Raw genomic sequence first — 24158 nt, forward strand, 5'->3', positions numbered from 1 at the left:
CCTGTCACAGTATATGGACCGTAGGTCCTACTACAACCACCAAAACAAAATCACGTAAGATCCACAATTATAACAGATTACAAGAACATCATAAAAATAATTAGTATCACTAAAGAAAGTGGAAGTGTCTATTTTATATCTATGTTAAATGCTTTTGTTAGCTAGTTGCCGTTTTTCTTGTTGACTAACAACTGCAGGGTGATCTTATTTACTGCTTTGAGCTTTGTTTTGTTTAAATTTATACGGCAATCTAGGGATGCTTATGAATATGCCACTCTTAGTGCTGCCATGAACTTGAAGATTGGAATGCCATCATGATCATGAGATGTAAGAGAAGGCAGTATGCAGCACACACTTATTCCATGTGGTGGATTAGCATAATTCCTGTTTTATCGTGTGCCACTATTCTTCTTCTTCTTCTTGAGGAATCTTAGGTAAAATCGTCGGGGAAGATTCGTGTAAACCCTAATAAATACCGCTATAAAACTTAGCAAGCAATCCTCCTCCTCCTCCCCATGGTGTAGTCACTTCTCTTCTCCTTGTTCCTTCCCTGTTGAATTCGCCTGTTGAATCGCCTGGAGGATTCAGGTCATAGGAGCATCGCTGAAGCAATTAGAAGCCATAAATTACCATACTCTTTATGCAATAGTATTCTTCGTGTCATTTTATACTTCGTGCATTGTGATACCTTCAGAATCTATATAATGAAACTTGAGCATATCATTATTATTTCTTTGCTTTATTATTCTTGTTTTGTGCTTTATTTATTTATTATTAATTGTTAAGCTTTGGTTTTTCTTTAAATCGTGTTTTGCAGATTTGGGTTTCATTTGATTTGGGGTGAATTCACCCACTGAGCTAAAATTGTTAGCTCTTAAGACTCTCTTAATATTTCATATGTTGATTAGCGTGGCGAATGAACATAGTGCATGGGATGAGGGGCACAAATGAGTTGAGCTGGCTCCAAGTCAAGCTCGGCTCAAAATTAATTTTAAGCCTACTTTTTTTTTAGGCATGTCTCAGCTCAAGTTGAGCCAAACTCTAATCAAGCCAGGTCGAACCGAGCGTGAGCCAAAGCCAAAGCTAGAATTGAGCCTATTTTCAAGCCTAACTCAAGCCAAGCAAGTCTGAGGCTATCTTCAAATTGAGCTTATTTATCTGAGGCTATCTTTAGATCAAAGATCTAATGGTTATGAATATACTTTGAAAAAACCCCTAGACACACGTATGTATCTAAATACTAGGCAATGATCTCGCTCGTTCGCTTAAGTAAAAGATCGAAGAAATATAAAGAACGAAAATAAAGATGAACACCAAGATTTTAACGTGGAAAACCCAAACGGTAAAAAACCACGGATCCAAACTCGGATCAAAACCAATCACTATGATAGTAGCAGTTACAAGACTGACTCACAAAACAACCCGTCGATCCAAACGACTTTGTTCCTCTCAGTCTTGATCGCTAGAACCCACGATTCACTGCTTCTTGTGATTGAAGTCCAATCTCAGTAACCCTCGAGATTGATATTTCGTCTAGATAGCCCTTAAGACGAAAGATTAAGATTTTTAGATGCGAAGGGCCTTGTTTGTTGAAGAACCAATGTAGCCTCCAAAAGGTCTCCTTGAATAATCTCCTTCAACCCTCATAGAGTTAGGGCAACACTATCCTTATATATGATCTCCAAGATATTTCCAAATCCAAGTAATATTCGTACTCACGAAAATCCAATAAATTGCAAACTTCATAGGTGCGTTCGAACGCGGCCCGAGTGCATTCGAACGGCCTAACTTAATCTCACTTGCGTTCGAACGGGCCCAAGTGCGTTCGAACGCGACAGCTTGAATTCTTCAGGTTGCGTTCGAACGCGTTTGTGAACGCTGCTCTCGGTCTGTGTGAACGCAGTACCCGCGTTCGAACGCGTTTGTGAACGCGGCTCTCTGTCTGTGTGAACGCAGTGCCCGCGTTCGAACGCGCTTGTGAACGCGGCTCTCTGTCTGTGTGAACGCAGTGCCCGCGTTCGAACGCGCTTGTGAACGCGGCTCTCTGTCTGTGTGAACGCAGTGCCCGCGTTCGAACGCGCTTGTGAACGCGGCTGAGAACGCGACGGCTTTTCTCCAATGATCTTGAAATTCTTCACACCAGTGATATTCTAGACTTGTGTAAAGCTCATATACATGAAAAAATACACTTAGAATATTTTGTACACAATTGCCAACAAATAAAAACCTAACAATCTCCCCCTTTGGCAATTTGTGACAAAACACCTATGTTACAAGATATTACAAAGATTTCAAACTGAGCAATCAACAAGTCTAGAATATTTTGCACATCAATCCCTGCAAGGAAACATATACCAATCCAAGATCAAGTGAAAATAACTTGAAATAGAAAAAAAATCAAAACACAAGTTATCACAAGAGCAAAAATTTAAACAGACAAAGATTAAACACACGTTATCACAATTGCTTCAAGTTAAGTTTCAAATGCCAAGATCAACCATCAAGTAAACTCCACTAAACTCCCCCTATGCCCATACTCCCCCTACACACCTAGACACTTAACCACTGAGACACTCTCTCCCCCTTTTTGGCACAAATGCCAAAGACTAAGAACTCGGAGGAAACTGACGATGAAGAATCGTCAACACGGAATCAAGTACAGTTCCCTGACGGATTTGCTCAGTACGTAGATCATTCACCGCGGAATGGAGATCCTGCACTTGAGTACTAAGTTGATCGAACCGGTCCGAGTACTGAGGTAACTCCCCATCAGTGGGAGATGAGTCATCGGCAGAGCTATCATCTGAACTGTCGAGATGCGATGACCGACCAGCGGCGGAAGAGGACGGTTTGAGAGGAGACGTCTGGTCGTGAGCTTGACTCCGCTTCAGAGTAATCCGATCCAATGGTTTCTGCGAAGTAAGTGAAGGTTCCGAAGCATCTACTCGCACCCCACTCTGAGTGCACAAATTGGTAAGAAAGATGCCAAAAGGTAATCCCTCACGAGGTGCTTCTTTCTGTGCAGCTGAGAGAATCGAATCATAGATCACTGCAGCTAAGTCAATAGAGACTCCCGATAACATGGCATGAAGAAGGAACGCACGATCCAAACTAATGCTGGAATGTCGAGTCTTGGGGGTGACATTGTACAGACAAAAGAGATGAAGCATGCGAGCCACAGATGTCAGCCTTGCATGTGGCATCATGTTACCTTTCCAACGTTCCCCTTTGATCAGGACTGTACCGGCATAGTCATTTATATCAGGGAGTGGAGCAGACGTCGGATACTGAAACTCACCATCAGGCAAACTCAGTTCAGCACGAATAACATCGGAATCCAAGTATATAGATACACCACGAACAGTAGAACGTATACAGTGATCGAAAATCGTGGCATTACTAAAGAATTCTCTAACAACTTCCACATAAGCAGTCCCGCTCATCTGACACACTGATAACCATCCTCGGTCAGTAAAGATCTGTTCAATCCCCAACTCAGAAAAATCAGATATAACTACGGGTCTTTCACAGATAACAGGACGGGTGCCAAAATTATGCTTGTAACGACCCTCAGCCGTTGTTGAAGAAAACTTGGGAGCCGAGGATGGCGAGGAAGGCGGCCTTGGTTTCTTAGTCACCGTCGTTTTCTTAGGCATTCTTGAAAAGAAAACACGTTTCAATATTCAATACATTCTCGAAAGCAACCAAAAAAATAACAAGAAATCCAAAGAAAAATGGTAAAAACCATGAAGCCCCAAAAGAAAAAAACATCTTGCACTTGAAAAATGCTAAGATATCACGTTCAATCTCACAAGAACCATCAAGAGTTGAACATTAACGTGATCAAAAGTTGAGAACGCACACATCACTCAAAATCAAGCAAGTGTATATAAAAAAAATAATAGATGATCATACCTTGCAAATGTGGGGAGAAACTCAAAATTTTGGTGGAAAGACACTAGATCCGGAGGAGATCGACCCCCAAAAAGGATTTGAAGTGAAAAATTCGATGAAAAACACCAAGATCTTGAAGATTTGAGAAGGGGAAAATGAAGGGTTTTTAGGGTTTGGAGAATGGAAGATGAAACCCTTGGGTTCGGACGCAATATTTAAAGAACCCACGCGTGCGTTCGAACGCACCAGTCCGTGCGTTCGAACGCGCCGCGTTCGAACTCAAGAATCCTCGTTCGAACGCCCTTTTTTTTTTAATTTAATTTAACTAAAAACAAGGTAAAAATCTTTTTGAAGATGCACTTCTAGAATTCCAAAATATAATCAAGACATAGAATATGACAATCAAATGAAATAAGTCATACAAGATCAATCAAATCATCAAAAGCATATTATACTCAATTCGAATGCATCACTCAAAATTACATTAATCTTGATTGATCATAACGATATGCATATGCAAGATGATCATAGATAACATGAACCAATCTTCTTAAACAAACTTTACTATATAAATAATGATGCAACACAGTAGTCAAACCGACTCAGTATAGAAATTTTGCACTTTTCGACTTATTCTCCATAATACAGCAGGAATTTTTCCTGTATTTTTTTTATTGAAACATATATGTGCAATGATGGCTTTCACACATGAGTAGGTAGCCCTTTTCTTGAAATACAAATCAAACAATGTGCAAGAAGAAATTCACATATATCAATTTTTTTTTTATTAACATTTGCAAATAATGTACTGAGTCAAACTGGACTCGAAACAAGACGGCTTTCACACTAACTCATTGCAGCCCTTTTCATTGATCTTTTATAAAAATATATTTGATAACTAAGCATGAGGTCAAACTGTGCAAATCAAAGTTAATAGAGAGCTATTTAAAAAAAATATTCATGATATTATGCTCACTCAAGAATACACATACGTTATGAGGCATTAAAAAGTTATTATTATAGAAGTCGAGGGAGTGACAAATTCAAAATTGAAACAATATACTACAAGATGACAAAATTGACTATAATAACTCACAATCAAGAGAAAAATCAAATTTTTATGTCAAGAGGATATTATTGAATCTAGGAGTGCATCAAATTTTTTTTTTTATAACAAAAAAAAACCCTCGACAAATCTAAAACTGAAACCAAAGAAAATTTCAGAGTAAAAGAAAACCAAAAAAAAAATGAAACAAAAGAAACTCGCAAACTAAAAAGAACACAAATCCCAATAAAATCAGTCCAAAGCACAAATCCCTAAATAAGTGCTATATTAATAGCACTCATGTTGTCACAATAAAGCACCATAGTATCTTGTTCAATGCCATAATCCTTGACCATCTGTTTCATCCATAGTAACTGAGAACAACAACTTCCTGCTGCAATGTACTCGGCCTCCGCAGTAGATAAAGATATCGAGTTTTGTTTCTTACTGTGCCATGCAACCAGATTGTTTCCAATATAAAAACATCCACCTGAAGTACTTTTTCTATCATCACATGAACCTGCCTAATCAGAATCCGTGTATGCCGATATGATAGCACCTGAGTCATAAGTAAACCAGATACCTAAATCAACTGTGCCACTAACATATTTTATGATACGTTTCACAGCAAACAAATGTGACTCCTTAGGTTCAGACTGAAACCTAGCACACACACCGACACTAAATGCAATGTCGGGTCTACTAGCCGTTAAGTACAAAAGGCTACCGATCATGCTCCTATACACTGTCTGATCAACACTTTTTCCTGACATGTCCTTACCTAGTTTGGTAGTTGTACTCATAGGAGTTCTGGCATGTTTTGCATTTTCTAAACCAAATTTAGTCACAAGATCCTTAGCATACTTGGTTTGAGCGATAAAAATCCCTCTCTCCAATTGAGTAATTTGAAGCCCTAAAAAGAACTTCAACTCACCCATCATACTCATCTCAAAATGACTGTGCATGAGATCAGCAAACTCCTTAGCTAATAATTGACTCGTCGCCCCGAAGACAATGTCATCCACATATATTTGTGCCACAACTAAACTCTTGTTTTCACGTCTAATGAATAATGTCTTGTCCACTCCCCCTCGAGTGAACCCCGCATCCACTAAAAAGGTGGTCAACTTCTCATACCAAGCTCTCGGAGCTTGTTTTAGCCCGTAAAGAGCCTTTTTCAATTTAAAAACATAAGAAGGAAATTTTTGATCTTCGAAACCCTTAGGTTGTTCCACATAAACATCTTCATTCAGGATACCATTTAAGAAAGCACTTTTAACATCCATTTGAAACAATTTAAATTTTAAATGACAAGCAATGGCAAGCAGTATACGAATAGACTCTAATCTAGCAACAGGTGCAAATGTCTCATCAAAATCTATACCCTCAACCTGAGTGTATCCCTGTGCTACTAGTCTGGCTTTATTTCGAACTATATTGCCATGTTCATCACTTTTATTTTTGTAAATCCACTTTGTTCACATTCTTAGGTCTAGGAACTAAATACCAAACATCATTCCTAGAAAATTGCTCTAATTCCTCATGCATAGCATTTACCCAAGAATCGTCTAACAATGCTTCTTTCACATTTTTAGGTTCAAAAGAAGATGTATAACAAGTAAATGATACCTCACTTTGGATTTGTCGTCTTGTCTTAATCGGTCCATTCACGTCTCCGATCACTTGTGACAGTGGATGATTTGATTTCACTCTAGCAGATGGTTCCGGTACGTTGCAGTCATTTTTGTTCATTTCAACTTTGTCCTCATCCTTATTCTCAATTTCAAGATCAAGCTCCTTTCCTATTTCTTCATAATATGTATATGCAGAAACAGAAATAGAAGTAGCTTTAGTTAAGTCAGTCGAGGATTCATCTATCATAACATTAGCAGATTCCATAACAGTAGAAGTTTCAAGGTTAAATACTCTGTAGGCTCTACTATTATTCGAGTACCCCAAAAAGATGCCTTCGCTACTTCTAGTGTCAAATTTAGTCAAATATTCTCGATCACGCAAGATATAACATTTACTACCAAAAACTCGAAAATATTTAACACTAGGTTTCTTACCTTTCCAGATTTCATAAACAGTCATATTTGTACCTGGTCTTAGATAAACACGATTTATTACATGTACCGCTGTATTGACCGCCTCTGCCCAAAACCTTTGAGTAACCTTTTTAGCATGAAGCATAACCCTAGCCATTTCCTACACAACTCGGTTTTTTCTTTCAACAATCCCGTTCTGTTGTGGAGTTATAGGAGCTGAAAACTCATGTTGAATACCAAGAGAATCGCAAAATATAGAAAAATTTTCATTTTCAAATTCTCTACCATGATCAGAACGAATCCTAACTAGGGTTGTAGATTTTTCATTCTGCAATTTTAAGCACAGTGATTTAAAAACTTCAAAGGTTTTAGACTTCTCACGTAGAAAGGCAACCCAGGTATATCTGGAGTAATCATCGACAATTAAGAATATATAGCGTTTACCTCCAAGACTTTCGGTTTTCGTTGGACCCATCAAGTCCATGTGAACTAATCGTAGCACACGGTCAGTGGTAGCTGCATTTACCTTCTTGTGTGAGATACGAATTTGTTTTCCAATTTGACACGAACCGCACACTCTTTTTGACATTTCTTTTATCTTAGGTATTCCTCTTACCACTTCATGTTTGGACAGAGTAAATAATTCCTTGTGATTCACATGTCCAAGACGTTGATGCCAGAGATCTACAATATCGAAAGACGCACTGTTACATTTCAGTTTATGTGAAGTTCCAACGACATAGCAATTATCAGATGTTCTAGATCCATAACATATAACATTACCATCATGATCTAGAACAGTACAATCATTTTTGGAGAATTTTACCTCATAATCTTCATCACAAAATTGACTGATGCTCAGTAAATTAGCTTTCAAGCCCTTAACATAAAGAACATTTTCGAGACTAGGAATCCCTAGAGTACTTACCTTTCCTTTACCTATTACCTTTGATGAATTACCATCTCCGAATGTCACAACTCTCCCTTCATGTTTTTCAAGATTAGAAAATAACGACTTGTCACCCGACATATGTCTTGAACAGCCACTGTCTAAATACCATAAATCAGAATTTAAAGCTTTCAAGGCTGTATGCACAACATAACATTTCAAATCACTTTTCTTGACCCATATGGTTTTTGTTTTCATTCCATAAATGAAAGCAGTTCTAGGTTTTTGCAAAAATTTATAATGAGGTCGAATATGCCCTAGAATGCCACAATGATAGCATGTCGGAACAGACCCTTTTCTACTCACCTTTTGTCGAGGAGTGTGACTAAAGTTTACCTTTGGTGCCGTCAAAGATTCACCAGTTTGTAGATTCATCTTCAATTTTGAAGGATTCATCCAGGATTGCTTTGAAAATACGATTGATGGCTTCAGGTATTCTTCCTTTTGTATACCTGCAGAAACAAAAACAGTTTTATTATTATTTGAATTACCAGTATATCCAACACCATACCTGTCTTTTCCAAAGATCTGAGCTTTTAGAATCTCGTCCAGTTTGTTCTTCCCTTTTAGAAAAGTAACTTCCTTATGCAATCGCTCTAGTTCAATTTCATCAGCCTTCATTTTATTTTTCGCATTGTCAAGTTGTTCAGAAAGGTCTTTAACAGTTCAAGCTCCAACTTGTACTTCTCCTCAAATTGAATTCTTTCTGGTTCAATTTCCTTGAGTCGTTGAAGTAGTCTAAGATTGTTTTTCTTGAGTTTAAACGACTCCAGGTACAAGTCATTATATGCCTTTTGAATTTCAGATTCATCTTCCTCAGCCGGTAGCATATCAAGATCATCTGTACTATCAGTATCATCAACAGAGTCAGTATTAAGCAGAGAAGAGGCAAAGGCTACAAAGTTTTCTTCGTCTTTATCAGAATCATCATTAGATTCATCTGAATCATCCCAAGTAACTTTCATAGCTTTGCCCTTTCTCTTAAGACGATTAGGGCATTCTTGTGCGATGTGTCCAAAACCAGAACATTCAAAACATTGAACTTTATTTTCAGAATTCTTATTTTTCTGTTTGACATTGTTGTTGCTACCACCTGTATTCGAAGTCACAGTATTCTTCTTTTTCAAAAAAATTTTATTTTTTTCAAACTTTTCAGTATTCAACTTGTTTGGCTTCCGAAAGAATTTATTAAACTTTTTGACAAACATAGCCAACATCTCAACATCTAAATCACCTTCATCTTCAGACTCCTCTAAATTTTGTTCAACAGTGGATAGAGCTATCCCTTTGGACTTCCTCGGTTTTGAAAGACTGGACTCAAATGTTTGTAGATTTCCTACCAATTGTTCAACTTTCATAGAATCAATGTCCTTACTTTCCTCAATAGCTGTGACTTTCGCCTGAAACCTTTCTGGAAGAGACCTAAGGATCTTACGGACAATTCTATTTTCAGGAATTTTCTCTCCTAGGTTGAAACTGGAATTGACTATATCACTTAACTTTGCATAGAACTCATCAAATGTTTCATTCTCCTCCATACGTAGGGTTTCAAAATTAGTAGTCAACCTCTGAAGTTTCGAAAGTTTTACAGCCATAGTACCTTCATGAGTTGTTTCTAAGATCATCCAAGCTTGTTTTGCTATTTTACAAGTAGATATTCTTCTAAATTCTTCCGAGGAAACACAACTAAAAATTGCATTTATTGCTTTGCTATTCCAGCCAACTTTTTCATAATCTGTTTTATCCCATGACTCAATCGGTTTCTCAACTAACTCATCATTCACCATGTACATTGGTGGACTCCAACCGTTCACAATGGCCATCCATACTCTCTCATCTATAAACTTCAAATAAGCTCTCATCCTAGCTTTCCAATATCCATAATTTGATCCATCTAGAATAGGAGGTCTAATAGATGATGGTCCATCTCTATGAAAATCCATGCCTAATAGATCTCTCTCAAAGGGTGAGAGAACCTGCTCTGATACCAATTGAAAAAACCCCTAGACACACGTATGTATCTAAATACTAGGCAATGATCTCGCTCGTTCGCTTAAGTAAAAGATCGAAGAAATATAAAGAACGAAAGTAAAGATGAACACCAAGATTTTAACGTGGAAAACCCAAACGGTAAAAAACCACGGATCCAAACTCGGATCAAAACCAATCACTATGATAGTAGCAGTTACAAGACTGACTCACAAAACAACCCGTCGATCCAAACGACTTTGTTCCTCTCAGTCTTGATCGCTAGAACCCACGATTCACTGCTTCTTGTGATTGAAGTTCAATCTCAATAACCCTCGAGATTGATCTTTCGTCTAGATAGCCCTTAAGACGAAAGATTAAGATTTTTAGATGCGAAGGGCCTTGTTTGTTGAAGAACCAATGTAGCCTCCAAAAGGTCTCCTTGAATAATCTCCTTCAACCCTCATAGAGTTAGGGCAACACTATCCTTATATATGATCTCCAAGATATTTCCAAATCCAAGTAATATTCGTACTCACGAAAATCCAATAAATTGCAAACTTCATAGGTGCGTTCGAACGCGGCCCGAGTGCGTTCGAACGGCCTAACTTAATCTCACTTGCGTTCGAACGGGCCCAAGTGCGTTCGAACGCGACAGCTTGAATTCTTCAGGTTGCGTTCGAACGCGTTTGTGAACGCTGCTCTCGGTCTGTGTGAACGCAGTACCCGCGTTCGAACGCGTTTGTGAACGCGGCTCTCTGTCTGTGTGAACGCAGTGCCCGCGTTCGAACGCGCTTGTGAACGCGGCTCTCTGTCTGTGTGAACGCAGTGCCCGCGTTCGAACGCGCTTGTGAACGCGGCTCTCTGTCTGTGTGAACGCAGTGCCCGCGTTCGAACGCGCTTGTGAACGCGGCTGAGAACGCGACGGCTTTTCTCCAATGATCTTGAAATTCTTCACACCAGTGATATTCTAGACTTGTGTAAAGTTCATATACATGAAAAAATACACTTAGAATATTTTGTACACAATTGCCAACAAATAAAAACCTAACATACTTATATATAATACTAATAAATATTTCTTTTATAGTCGAGCTTGAGTAAGCCGGCTCCCACCAAAGCTCGGCTGAAAATTCAATTTGAACCAAAAGATTTGTTTAGGCTTGAGCTTAGCCGAGCCCGAACTTTAACCGAGCTGCTCATTCGTTTTGACACTCCTAACCGGGGCCCATTTACCCTCACTCAGGGTTGTTTTTCTATTTTCACTGCACTAGTTGTTATAAAAACATTAGTTGTCCAATATAGAACATCTTTATTTTTTTGAGCTTGAGTTATTAACCATAAAGAGTTCAAGTTGATCTTAAAAGGCTCTATCATTCCAATTTATGGTGACATTTCCATTCACTACTTCTAGTACCTATGTTTCTACATGATTATGACGTCTCATAAGGTGCAATGTCCCTGGGATCATTTTACATTCGCTGTCAATAGCATGATCTTGCTGCATTCACATTACCAATTCAATGACAGTGAATGCATCTAGAGAAAATAATAATAATAATAATAATAATAATGTCATACATGACATAAAGGTATCAATCACTGCAAAAGTATTTATGGTCCTTTCATTAGCACATATAGGAAAAGGGAGAGCTCATGCCCTAGTCTTCATCCATGGTTGAGCATGGGAGCTTATGAACTAGAGGGTTCATAGGAGCCTCTTTCTTCCAAACAATGATGCCTTTTCTCCTCTCCACCATGCCTGGGATCCTTCTCTTTTATAGGATATTGATCTTGATGTAGTGGGAATAAGAAGAGAATGAGAGATGACCCAACTTGAGACTAAAGGAGAGAGCACAAGCCCTTCTTCAACTGAAGTGGAAAGTAGCACTAAATACTTTCTCAGACTTTATTGGGAAGGGGAGTGTCTATCTTACATTAATACCTAGACATATAGACTGGAGAAAAAAAATGAAGAAAAATTCTAGACTTCGGATTCAAACACACCAACATAAAGCAACTCCCAGCTCATCACTCTATATAGAGGAACGAGAGGAGCAGCAGTTATGGGCATAAATCAAAGATCTCTAGGGTTTTGAGTGGGTGGTGTAGTTATGGGGCACAAAGAAAAGTGCTTGGCATTCAAGATATTATTGTAAGGGGGTTGTGTCTCTCATAGTTTGCATTCATCTTTTCTTCTGATTGGCATAAAAATGGACTAGTGATTTGTATTGTTTCCTTGTGTGTACTATGAAGTATCAAAATTAATTACATGGCAGCTTATTTTGAGAATGTATATTTTGATTCATTCACTTTCACTTGTAAAATAAGGTTAATACTGCTATAGTTATATTTGATGTAACATAAAGTTAAAATAATAGTTTGACAAATAATTAAAATACTTTTTATAATGCATAAATGAAAAAAAATGAGAGAAGAGGAAGAATATAATGATTGATTGAAGTAATTAGTAAATATAAAAATATTAGACGGAAGAGTGAAGGAGTGAGAAATATGTATTACTATACTAATATAGACCTAAGTTATTGTTTACTTATTATACAAGTATAAGCCATTTATTTTTCAATCTCTAATTATTAGTTCATCTCTTTGATTTTATATCTAGATTGATTAGTTGGTTGTTGGGAGATAGCTACCTATATGTGATTAAAAGACACTAACATATGGTATTAACTTCTTGATGTGATCATAAAGATCTAAAATGCTTATACAGAAAATTTGGACCTTATTTCTTCCAATGTGACGATAAAAAAATTATAGATCCATTAATAATCATGTTAGACGAGTCAACTGGTTTATAACTTAAACTTGATTATATAAAAGTCAATCCTATTTAAAGTCTTTGTATTTGCATCAAGCTATAGAGTTGGGTCAAAAATTGTCACCCCTAATTTTGTTAACGAAAGAAAACGACCGATGTTTTCTAGAGATAAGGTAGGGTTTGAATAAAAGGAAAAAAGTTACATAATGTAAGAATTTTTCTTATCTACAAAATTATATCTAATACTACACGCTAACTTAATTACTAATTTACTCTTGATCTATCATACCAACCTATTTTATATTAAATCAAAGAGTATTCAAGGTAATTTTTTATAACATATATATATATATATTTTTTTTTTTTCATTTTAATATTACACTATTAATCTAAAATATAAGCGAACATAATAACACTTATTTTTGAAATAAATAACTCATTATGAGAATAATAAAAATATATATTGTAGAATTTACCTTAAAAATGCCAAAGGAAAAAAAAAATGAAAACTTTTCTCCAAGATGAGAAGAATTTGAATTGAATTTTAGATCCTTTTGATGGGCTTTTTTTATGGGCCTAAAAATTGGGCTTCTCACCTGCTTTACTATTTCAAGCTCAGAGATCACAGTGGGTGCTCAGTCAGAAGGCAATAAATGTCGTCAAGTGCCCAACTTTTCATTTAAAAAAAATTTTAAATTTTTTTAAATTTTTTTTTAACTTTCAATCCCTTGTGATATTATTTCCTCTCTACCTTTTTTTTTTCTTTTTTCTTTTTATCCGACAGCGATTTTATTTCCAACTCAGGCCGTATACCTGCTTGTAAGGAATTTGGCAGTGAGAGATCATATTGATCTCTTTTTTTTCTTTTTCTTTTTTCTGCAGTCAAAATTCATGTTTCACCCCTGTTATAAATTGCTCCGAAGAACCAGTGTCGTCCTAGCCGTCCGATCGTGGATCGGGGCGAATCGGTGCCGTCCAAATTTCGGAGCATCAGCTTAGTAGGTTGATTTGGGACACACCCTGTTGTGGGGTTTGTACTAATCTAGGTCAGTAACTGTTTAATTGAGCTTATAGATTCTGATAGTTTTGAGTTAGGATCCTAAGATTTAGGGCAATATTCCCATGTCAGAGACGTCCTTGGATCAAAGTATTAACCCTAGATAGAGAAAGAAGATAAAAACAAGAAAGTGAGAAAAATGAGGCAATTCAAGAGGCTCTATTCCTTGTGTAGTCTTTAAACTGATCACATTATGCTCCTTTTGTCGACCGTACTGCTAGAATAATGTGATATATATATATATATATAAAATACACTATTCTTTATCATCTCAACTTAGTGTTTGGTTTATGTATATATTTTAAATGCGAATTAAAAGTTTATATGCAATTTTAACATAGTTTTTTTTACTAAACTAGTTATGTTCTAAACATTATTTATCAATATAGATGAGTACTGAAACTTATTATTAAAAGGAGTCTATTACACCATAGCCTTATAAAAAATGCTGAACTCATAAACATTTTACTTCTAAAATAAAACTCTATTAATATAAAAATAAAGTTTCTATGTAAGCGGTTGAGATACTAATTTAAATAGATTCTTACAAATAAAACGCTAAATATTTTAGCATTTTATTATAACATAAAAATGCTAAACTAGTTAACGATTGAGTAAAAACGTAAAGCATTTATGAGTTCGGTGTTTTAGGTATTGCTATAATAAAAAATTCTATTTTAGTAATAAATTTAAGGAACAATCTATTTCAATAAATAAAAATTAAATAAAACTAGTTTGGTCGGTCACTCCATTTTGATAAGAAAATGAGTGATAATTAATTTTATCCTACTCTCTCATCTGAAGTAGAAAAACTTGCCTAACTTAGGTATATATATTGACCACACTTAAGCATATTTCTGAAAGAAGGTTAATTAATTCACAAGGGATAGGTAAGCTTAATAGGATTTTATTAGAGAAGGATATATAGAGGTATTTACTAACTACCCTCTTAATTATATGAGCTTAAGCTTTAGTTTAGATAAGTAAGCTAGTAGAATCTCTTTGCAAGTTGTACATTTTGTAGAATAAGAACCAGACTCTAGTTGTAAAGATAGGTTTTTCAAAAGAGAATCAAAATTCACTTCCTCTTACCTTTTAGAACTTTTTCTTCCAATAACCCCCTTTATAGCATCCTCCACCTTTTATCTCTATCAACAAATATGCTATCCTTATTCTTTCCCACATCTTAGTATCTCATTTCTTCTTGTTTTCATCTTATCATTAAACATACAAGACATCAAATAACAATGTGAAAATTGTGAAGTAAAAAGTTAGAGATCATATTAGATTAATTTCTCAGCTTTTGAAAGATACAAGTTCTAATTCATTCTAGCTCAAATGCAGCAGGTTTAATTTTTTTTTTCCCTGAATGATTGCATCATTTATAGCTGAACAGAATAACTTCAAGTCTTTTGGAGTTAACATCATCATACCTCCACTTGAATACGATTACTTTCTAACTTTATTAAGGTGGTCCATGAGATTCTGCCACATAGCAGTTGCAGAAGGATTCCTTAAGTACAGTGCATTACAGGATCTACTGCACCAATTTGGGGGGAATTACAGTTAAAAACTTGTGAATTTGAACCGATTTCAACTTGTGATTCAAGCTTTTAGAATAGTTGGTAATTTAATATGCATGGTATTAGACTAAAAGTCATAAGCTTGAATTTTGCTACGAGTTCATTTAAGTTAAGTCTATTTCCTACGCCGACTAAAATATCTCGAGCTATTTAATATTTTTAATTTGAGGGTGAGTTGAAAGCATTATAATTTTGATCCTGGTATTAATTTTTGTGGCCAAATTTTCCTATATGCACATCAAAATTTCAATTTCTTAACCAACAAATGATGAAATACCAATGTGGAGAACTGTTTATATTCACACTTTTGTGCTTGTGGGTTTGCTTTGAAGTATAGGCTTTTCAAAGACGTGGGTTTCTTTTACTTTAAACATATAATAGTTGCTTTGGTAGATAAGACCCAAGCAAATAGCCTCCCATCTTTATCTCTTTTGTGATGACAAGTCTCCTTGGCATTATCCTTTGATTCGATTTGATATTAGGATCATGGACATGAACGTCAACCTTTGGCTCTCTCTCTCTCTCTCTCTCTCTCTCTCTCTCTCTCTCTCTCTCTCTCTCTCTCTCTCTCTCTCTTATGGTCCTAGATAGAAGAAAGAAGCCTATAAATGTTCTTTTGTCACAACCTGCCTTAACTTTTTCCCCTTTAGTCTTTTGATCACATTTTGTTTCTCCCTTTGTTGCCTTTCTTCTCTCTCAAGACTCAAACCATATTCCCCAAAGGAAGGGGACCCAATTAGTGTCCACAACTCGGAGAATCTTATGCACATTCAAAGCTTTCTAGCTTTTAATAAGGTGAATGGATCAAACCAAGCATCTCAATATCTTAACATAATTGTGGTCTTGACTATCTTGACTACTCCTGAATCCTAGAAGGAGAAATTTCATACTTGAGAATGGTTCTCCCTGAGAAACTTGAATTTTATATTACTAACCTTTTATTTATACATATGTAATTAGTAAATTGTATTATAAAACAGAAATTTATTTTACGCATTGCGTCTAGATTTTATACTTGAGAATGGTTCTCCCTGCGAAACTTGAATTTTATATTATAACATTTTATTTATACGTATGTAATTAGTAAATTATATTTTAAAACAAACTTTTATCTATGTAATGTGCCTATATTTTATACATGAACATATGCATAAATTATAAGATGTTTGATAAAATATATTAAAATAAAAAATTGATTTTAAAATTATTCTTAAGAATTCTAGTCTATGACATTTGTTTTAAATATATGTATACACACACACACATTGCGTGAAAGTTGTATTGTAATTCCTCAACTTAAAAGGAAATTCTCAGGTCACCATGTTCGAACACTAATCAGAATAATTGAAATTACAAATATTACATTTCTTGAAGTAGCAAAATTTAGGAAAACGAAGTTCAGAGGCAACTTTAAGTCGTCTTGCAAATCTTTATCAACTTAGAGAATTTTGTGGAATCTTTTGAGATCTTTTACTTTATATGAAGAATATTTTTAGGGTTACAAGAACCTAACCCTTGGAATTGTCCATCGCTGTTATAGATAGACTTTTGAATAACCTTAATGGCTTTAGATGAAATATATTAAATCTCTCTCAACTCAATGTATCTACATAGATATCTAAGAACTATATCTTGATGGTCACTGAAATAGAAGTATCAATCTCGAGGATTACTGAAATTAAAAAATCGATCATGAAAGCAGTTCATCACAAGGTTTAACGAGTAAGATTATTATAGATTGAGTCAAGAAAATCAACAGATGATAAGCTCCTTGTAATTTCTATAGATTTTAGAGATTTATTTCAATCTGAGTATAAAGACATTTTTACTCGATTTAAAGTTTTCCACGTAAAAATTGCTTGTGTTTGAGATTATTTTTTTTTATTCTATATCTCTTTATAATAAACATCTGAGCATATATAGATAGATTCGTCTCCTATAATGTTTATATTATAAGTATTTTCAATTAGTATTAGAGCATACATAAGGACTCATTAGCTTTCTTGAATCTTCTCCGCAGACTAAGTCTTGTTTCTTCTAATACAATTAGGTTGGAAAGAGCCAGCCGAAAAGAATAAGTAATAAAATCTTTAAAAAAAAATCTAGCATAAGTTGAGGATAAGATATGAAATCTTCCCCTCTTACTATTAATAGATTTACACCTTTTCACTTTATTATGGTTCTTGATAAATTCCTTCCATTGCTAGTGATTTCATATATACTTCGTTTTAAACATGTAGATTGTGGACCCATTAATTAATATATCATTGTCTACATGTCCTATCTTTTTATTCCATGAAGGTTTATACTTCACACTTCTCCTATCATCTCATATACTGGATTTTACTACCCTGCCTGCGTGTTCTACAATGGGAGCTTGAATTGCATAAAATTACAATATAACCGTGGGAATAATATTAAAGAGCGAAAGATGACTTACTTGCCACTTTCTGGAAGTGTACACAGGAAGATCCTTACACAACACTCCCATAAACTTTTATTTTATGTGCATAATACACTAGAAAATTTAAATACAAGATTAGATATGTTTAAAGACCGCTAACTTTTAAATTATAAATCACCAACTAAATTAACGATTTATATAAAAACATTTAATTCTCAAAGAAAATGCCAAGCTTGAGGGAACAAAATATCTTTATATACGTCGCAAATGTAGTCAACGACTTATTTAAAATTTTCTTCTAAGATTTAATAAATTATTTAGAGTATATAAAATTTAGTAGTTTATATTTAAAAATCGCTGACTAACTAAGTTGATGATTTCTAAACACATTTATTCTTGTATTTAATTTTAAAAAAGAATTAAACGTGTTATTAAAAGAAACTAAAATCAAACTTAGAATAATAAATAACTCTTTGCTTTTTGCTGCATCTAGAGTTGCATGGCTACGTCCAAACCTCCAGACCTCGTGATTTCATTCATGGGAGGCCGAGCTGTCCCCATATAAATGTTAGAATGTGAACAGGAGCAAGGAATTATATATATATATGTTACTTTGTTATATTCTTGGTTGGTCTCCTGAAAAAGGTAACAGCAACACTACAGTTCTCCACCACAAAGCCATGAACATGGCAAAAATAAATAATAAACAAATAAGTAGTATATTAAATATTGAAGAGATGGGGTCATTGGAATTTTAAGCAGACAAGAGAGACATGCACACTTGTGGTGTTCCAATGTGGGCAATCCTCTTGTGAATTGAATCCCCCATTCTCTCATCCTTGCTCCATCTAGTCAATAGTTCCAAGGGTAAGTTTTGTATTGAATATATTTTTTTTTCTTCTTTTATTTTGTTTGATGGGGCTCATGCACCTATGAGAGTAAATTAAATAAGGCCAAGTTTTGTTGTAGCATTTGGATGTCAATTTAATTTGGGTTTATTGAGAGCTCCTTGGGAATGTTTCAAGAGACATGTGGGAGTAAGGATTTATGTCATGTCATATAGATAATATGAGAGCAACTACATCTCACATTTACTATATGTTGGTTACATTGAGTTGACTATGTGATATTATTAAGATAATGCTGGAAAAAAATAAACAACTATCAATTCTCCAAATCCAAGGAAGTGTTGATTTGAATTAGTATTAGAATTTATTATTCTTTAGGAGTCAAAAGCAATACGCTGGTTGATAATATATGACTATACACTTATCTTATAAAAGCATGTCAGTCAAAAAGTGATATAGAGTACTGGTTGACTGTATATTGTTAATTATACACTGATCATGTGTATGTTTTGGAAAGAGATTACTCATATTAAATGAGGATGAGAAAGAAAGAGGAAGGCCACAAAGTGTTTAAATAATTAAGATTACTTTGGTTGAAGCATAATCATCAAATACCTATTGAGACTAATCTTTAGACGTGAATCACTTTTCGTAAAGCTTAATTTATTCATACATATATATATATATATATAATATATAATATATGCAATTATACACCTTGATATTATAGTACTTTTTACTAAAATAAAACATCTCTCATGAATCAGTACTCCTGATTTAACACAGCAACAACAATCCTAGCAAACAACAAGAGCACTTCTCACCTCATGCCTCCCTTTTGTTACCTAGACACCACAATAGAAATATCCAAAAGTAACAGAAACACTAGTAAAAGAGAGTAAAAGAGAGTAAAAGAAGACAAAAGAAGGTATGATGCTTGAGTAATGTCAGGGTAGTGTGGAGCCTAAGTTATTTTTTTGTGCTTTATTATTTATTTATCTTCTTGTTTTCTGGTAAAGGCTTTGTTTGAGATACTATTGTGTAGTGCTCCTTTGCACTGTCCATACACAGTTTGATGGATGAATTGTAGTTGATATGACTTGTCAAAAAGCCCTTTGTTGACTGCTCTGTGTCTCTAGATCTCTGTATACTTCTGACGAAAAACCCTGGCACAAGGATCCATTCTCTCCTTAGTGATCTCACCCTCCAAGCTTCTAAGATTCATTTATGGACTGACCACCGTAATAAATTATACTACTGCTGGCATACTACTATAGTTCATATAGTAGTATTCTCTCTTCTCTCTCCTCTATCTCTCACTAAATATCTCTAGCTCTCTCTCTCTCTCTCATATGTTTCCTGCTCCTTAAAGCAAGCTAATCATTTGATTTGAATATCTCATGGCATATGTTCCATCCATCAAACGAAAGCACATATTCACCATCCCAAAGCACAAAGCATCAAATCCAACAAACAAGAAAGAAGAGAGAAGAAGTTTTGCAGGAGTATGAAAAGCCCTTCCAACTGCATTTCTTGTAAGGAGAAATATATTTAGGGACTCATCTGATTTCTTTTTCTTTTCTTTTTCTTATTTCCCTTTCCTCTTGGCAGCTTTGTTACTGCCATCAGTCGCAGAAGAGGGCATGACTGATCACGGAAGAACAAGAATAAACAAAAGGGATTGATTTGGGTAGGTGAAAGGCCTCTAGGTACGGCCACCATAAAGTAAAGCATGAGATCTACATCTCTCTTCTCTTTGCTGCACTATAATCTTGCTACGGTTAGCAGCCATTGATCACCTCCTCTTCCTTTATGAACAAAAAGGGATTCCAGTCAAATATTAAATTCTAGCCAGCTAGGTACTAGGAAAGTTAATCACTAAATAAACTATATGATGCACACATGCAAGTATTGAACCTTGGAAAACAAGAAGAATTAGCAACCATGCACGCATGCATATCTTAAAGAATGGCTCTTTTTTGAGTTTAGGTTTTGCAAAGCTGAGAATCTAATAAAGAAGTAAAGCTTAAGGGTGCGGGGTGCGGGGTGAGAAAAGAACAAGAAAGGACCATACTTTAAGTCCTTATTAGGCTTTAATCATTGTCGTAATTAGTGGAAGAAAAGGATAAAGAGGAGCTCACTAAAGAGAGTTAAAGATCTAAGCAACCATCATCTTGCTTTCCCTTCCACGACAAATCAGATCTGTCCAGATGAGCCAAGAGCAAAGTAAAGATGGCATTGCTGATTGTGTTGGCTGTGTTCAATTATAAAAAAAGTGGATGAATGGAGTACTATAGATATGAAAATTATTGCACAAATAATTAAACTGGATTTATATTGTCGATAAGAACTCGAGAGAACAAACATGTATCTTTTAATATCTAAACAAATTAAGACCATTTAATTCTACATCTTTTCTCTACACAAATAGACATATAATTCTTCATGTATATATGGACTTTTTTTCGCTATCTCTACCAATGTCACACACACACAGTGGTTCTCAAGAACTTCATGAATCATAAATAAACTGGAAATTCTGTGCAATGCAAAGGCATCCATTGCCTCCATCCATGTCGTACTAAAGCAAACTTTACAAGGTAAGATCCTACAATTTGGTATTGAAAAGAAAGGAAAGAAAGAAAGAAAGGAAAGGAAAGGAAAGGAAAGGAAAGGAAAGGAAGGACTAACTTTGTAAAGCTAATTAATCTTTGCTAGCTTAGTTCTTGCAACCCTAGCCTTCCATTCCAACGATATGCTACCTAGCTAGTGCATTATGCAAACTCCCATGCAATAGTCAATAAAATAAATAAAGAGAAGTAGAACCTTAACCAAAGCATCCATTTTCTCCATTCAAGTACCGTGAAATCAACCAAGCTTTACTTACAAGAGAGGATCCCACATTGTTGTTGTAAACCACATTGAAAGAAAAAGCAAAAGAAGAGAAAAAGAGTAAAACTTTGTAAAGCTAATCTTTAGGCACTAGCAAGCAACTTGTTCTTTCTAATTAAACCCATGATCATCTTTAGTCCTCCTCCTACCATGATCATCCTGTTCAATCTCCGACGACGGCTCGTCGTCCTCTTCGAAGCAGTCGATCCCATACGCGGCGTGGCCGTGGCCGAAGGCCTTGATGTGATCCTTGAGTGATCTCTTGTGCTTGAAGTCCGACCCACAGATGCAGTACCAAAGCTTGCCGCAGTTCTTCTCATGCGTCCTCCAGTCGCCGCGCACGGCGAACGCCTTGCCGCACTTGCGGCACATGAAGGGCTTGATCCCATGCTTCCTCTTGTAGTGAGTTTGAAGAGTTCTGAAATCTTTAAGTGGCTTTGATCTTGGGTGATCTATGTTGTTCCTGCAACCTGGTGCACAGCAGTAGCATGGAAGCCTCAGCATGGCTGTGGGTTGGGTGCCCCTTAAGGATTCTGGTCCCTTCCTGTATTGTGATCCATGCCCCCACATGTGCATCTAATCATCAATATTGGATTAATTGTTAAAAGATCAGTTAGTGATAACTCTTGAGTAAAAAGATTTTCTTTTTATCATATGATCTTCATCATGAAGCATATGTGTGTACAGAAGAAGAATTAATGAGAGCAAGAAATGCTGTTAATTTCTAATATCATTCATGGAGAAGTTAACTAGAGAGAGGGGGAGGTTGAGTTGGCCCTTTTAGATGAGGTGGGAGATGAAAGGGATGCACTGATCTCTAGGCTTTCTGATTTGATGAAGGACTGTTGCCATTGGATTCTGTCAGTCTAGAGCCCTAAGGAGTTTGCAAAGTATGGACTCACATGCATTGGCAAGAACCATGAAGTAAAATTTACTGCAGAGAAGCTGATGAGTTGGAGAGAGAGAGAGAGAGAGAGAGAGAGCAAATAGAGATGTATAGACTTTTCATGTGGACTGAGAGAATTTTAAGGTCAGGACTGTTTGGGCATGTGGTGCAGAAGATTGAAGGGAGTTTCCTGTTCTTCAGAAGCTAGCCATTTGAGCAGGTCTGAAGGAACTCTGAACGCTCCCTCAGTAATATCCCCTTCAAAGCTGCCAAACCCCACAATAACACACAAACTCCAAAAGCATACGCTATGGACAAAGCATATCAGAGATAACATCACCACCTCTGTGTAGTTCAATCACATAAAGAAAACAGCAGTACTACTTCTCTACTAGTCACACAAAACACAAACCAAAAGATATATAATTGCAAAAGAGAGAAAAAAAACTTTATCAATTAAATTATATGTATCTATGTACGTACATACCTGCATGTTGTTGTATCTGTTGAAGGTCTTGCAGCACACAGGGCAAGAGAACTGGGTAGGGCCAATAAGGATCTGAGAGGGAGTAGGAATCCAATATTGGCCTTTGGTGAGTCTCCCTATAGTAGGGTAGCCAAGAGGGATGGCAGTGGCATCCTCCTCCCCCTCCTTGTCTTCTTCATCCACTGAGTTGGAGGAGACCATGGATATTTGGTGATCAGCTCTACTGCTGCTGGGGCTTGGGAGCCCTATGTGGAGGGCCACAGTGACTGCCTCATCCTCATCATTTGTGTTGATACCTTCACCACCACCACCACCACCACCACCACCCAAGACTACTTCTTTGCTCTTCCCACCATTATAAATAGCAACATCATCTTCCTCAAAGGCACTGCAAGAGGTGTCTTCTTGGTCTTCTTGGTGGGGGTACCTTGTGGGGCTGAGACTGAGGAGGGGGAGGGCTTCTCTTAGGGGAGGGGAGGGGGGTGGGGATTGGAATTGGAATTGGGTTTTTGGAGCTGGTATGGAAGTTGTGGTGGTGTAATTGGAATAGTTGGTGTACAAGTTGTAGGAGGGGAGGGGTAGGGAAGGAGAAGGATTGGAGGAGAAGGAGTAGTAATTGAAGTATCCTTTGAAGAAATTGGTATGATGGTCTGCCATGGATGGAGCTTGGCCTTTGTGGGAGGAGGAGGAGGAGAGGTAGATGTGGAAACTATTAATAGAGAGAGAGAGAGAGAGAGAGAGAGAGAGAGAGAGAGAGAGAGCACTAAATCACCAAAAGATAAAGGTAGCCCAAAAGTCTAAAGGGGATGAAGAGGAGTGAAAATTTTCACTAAATCCAAGCATAACAATGGGAACCAAAGCATGTGTTTGTATGAGGGATGACAGAGAGAGAGAGAGAGAGAGAGAGAGAGAGAGAGAGGTTGGGAAGTCACCTGGCCGACAAAGAGGAGAAGATTGACTCCCAAAACTTTCTAACTGTTGTGCTTTTATTCATCCAAAATGTGGGTAAGAGAGAGAGAGAGAGAGAGAGAGAGAGAGAGAGAGAGAGAGTGAGAGAGAGAGGGAGGGAGAGAGAGATCACCTGCCTGACAAAATAGAAAGGTAGATTGACTCCCCAAAGCTTTCTACTAGTCTAGTAGTTCTCTCCTTTTCTTCATCATTTTTATATATTTGTTTACAAATGTGAGAAAATTAAAATGTTTTTAATTTTGTAAGATCACCACCTTTGTTTTATTTATTTTGCACAACTAATTAATTTAATTATACATCACCGGATTAGTACGACAAATATATATATTCATTATCTGTTTATAAG

At 36.2% G+C, this 24158-nt stretch overlaps 1 protein-coding gene across 1 annotated transcript; it reads right to left on the minus strand.

The window, feature by feature from the left end:
- Window positions 1-21405: 21405 nt before the first annotated feature.
- LOC140767198 (zinc finger protein WIP5-like) lies at window positions 21406-23683 on the minus strand. The gene is made up of 2 exons (XM_073107026.1): window positions 22844-23683; window positions 21406-22046 (listed from the first exon to the last, which is right to left on the minus strand). The coding sequence occupies exons 1-2, from the start codon at window positions 23498-23500 to the stop codon at window positions 21582-21584; spliced, it is 1122 nt and encodes a 373-aa protein (XP_072963127.1). The 5' UTR covers window positions 23501-23683; the 3' UTR covers window positions 21406-21581.
- Window positions 23684-24158: the final 475 nt, after the last annotated feature.

The sequence above is a fragment of the Typha angustifolia genome, chromosome 9, assembly GCF_048772165.1.
Source record: "Typha angustifolia cultivar Huaian chromosome 9, ASM4877216v1, whole genome shotgun sequence".
Classification (NCBI taxonomy): Eukaryota; Viridiplantae; Streptophyta; class Magnoliopsida; order Poales; family Typhaceae; genus Typha; species Typha angustifolia.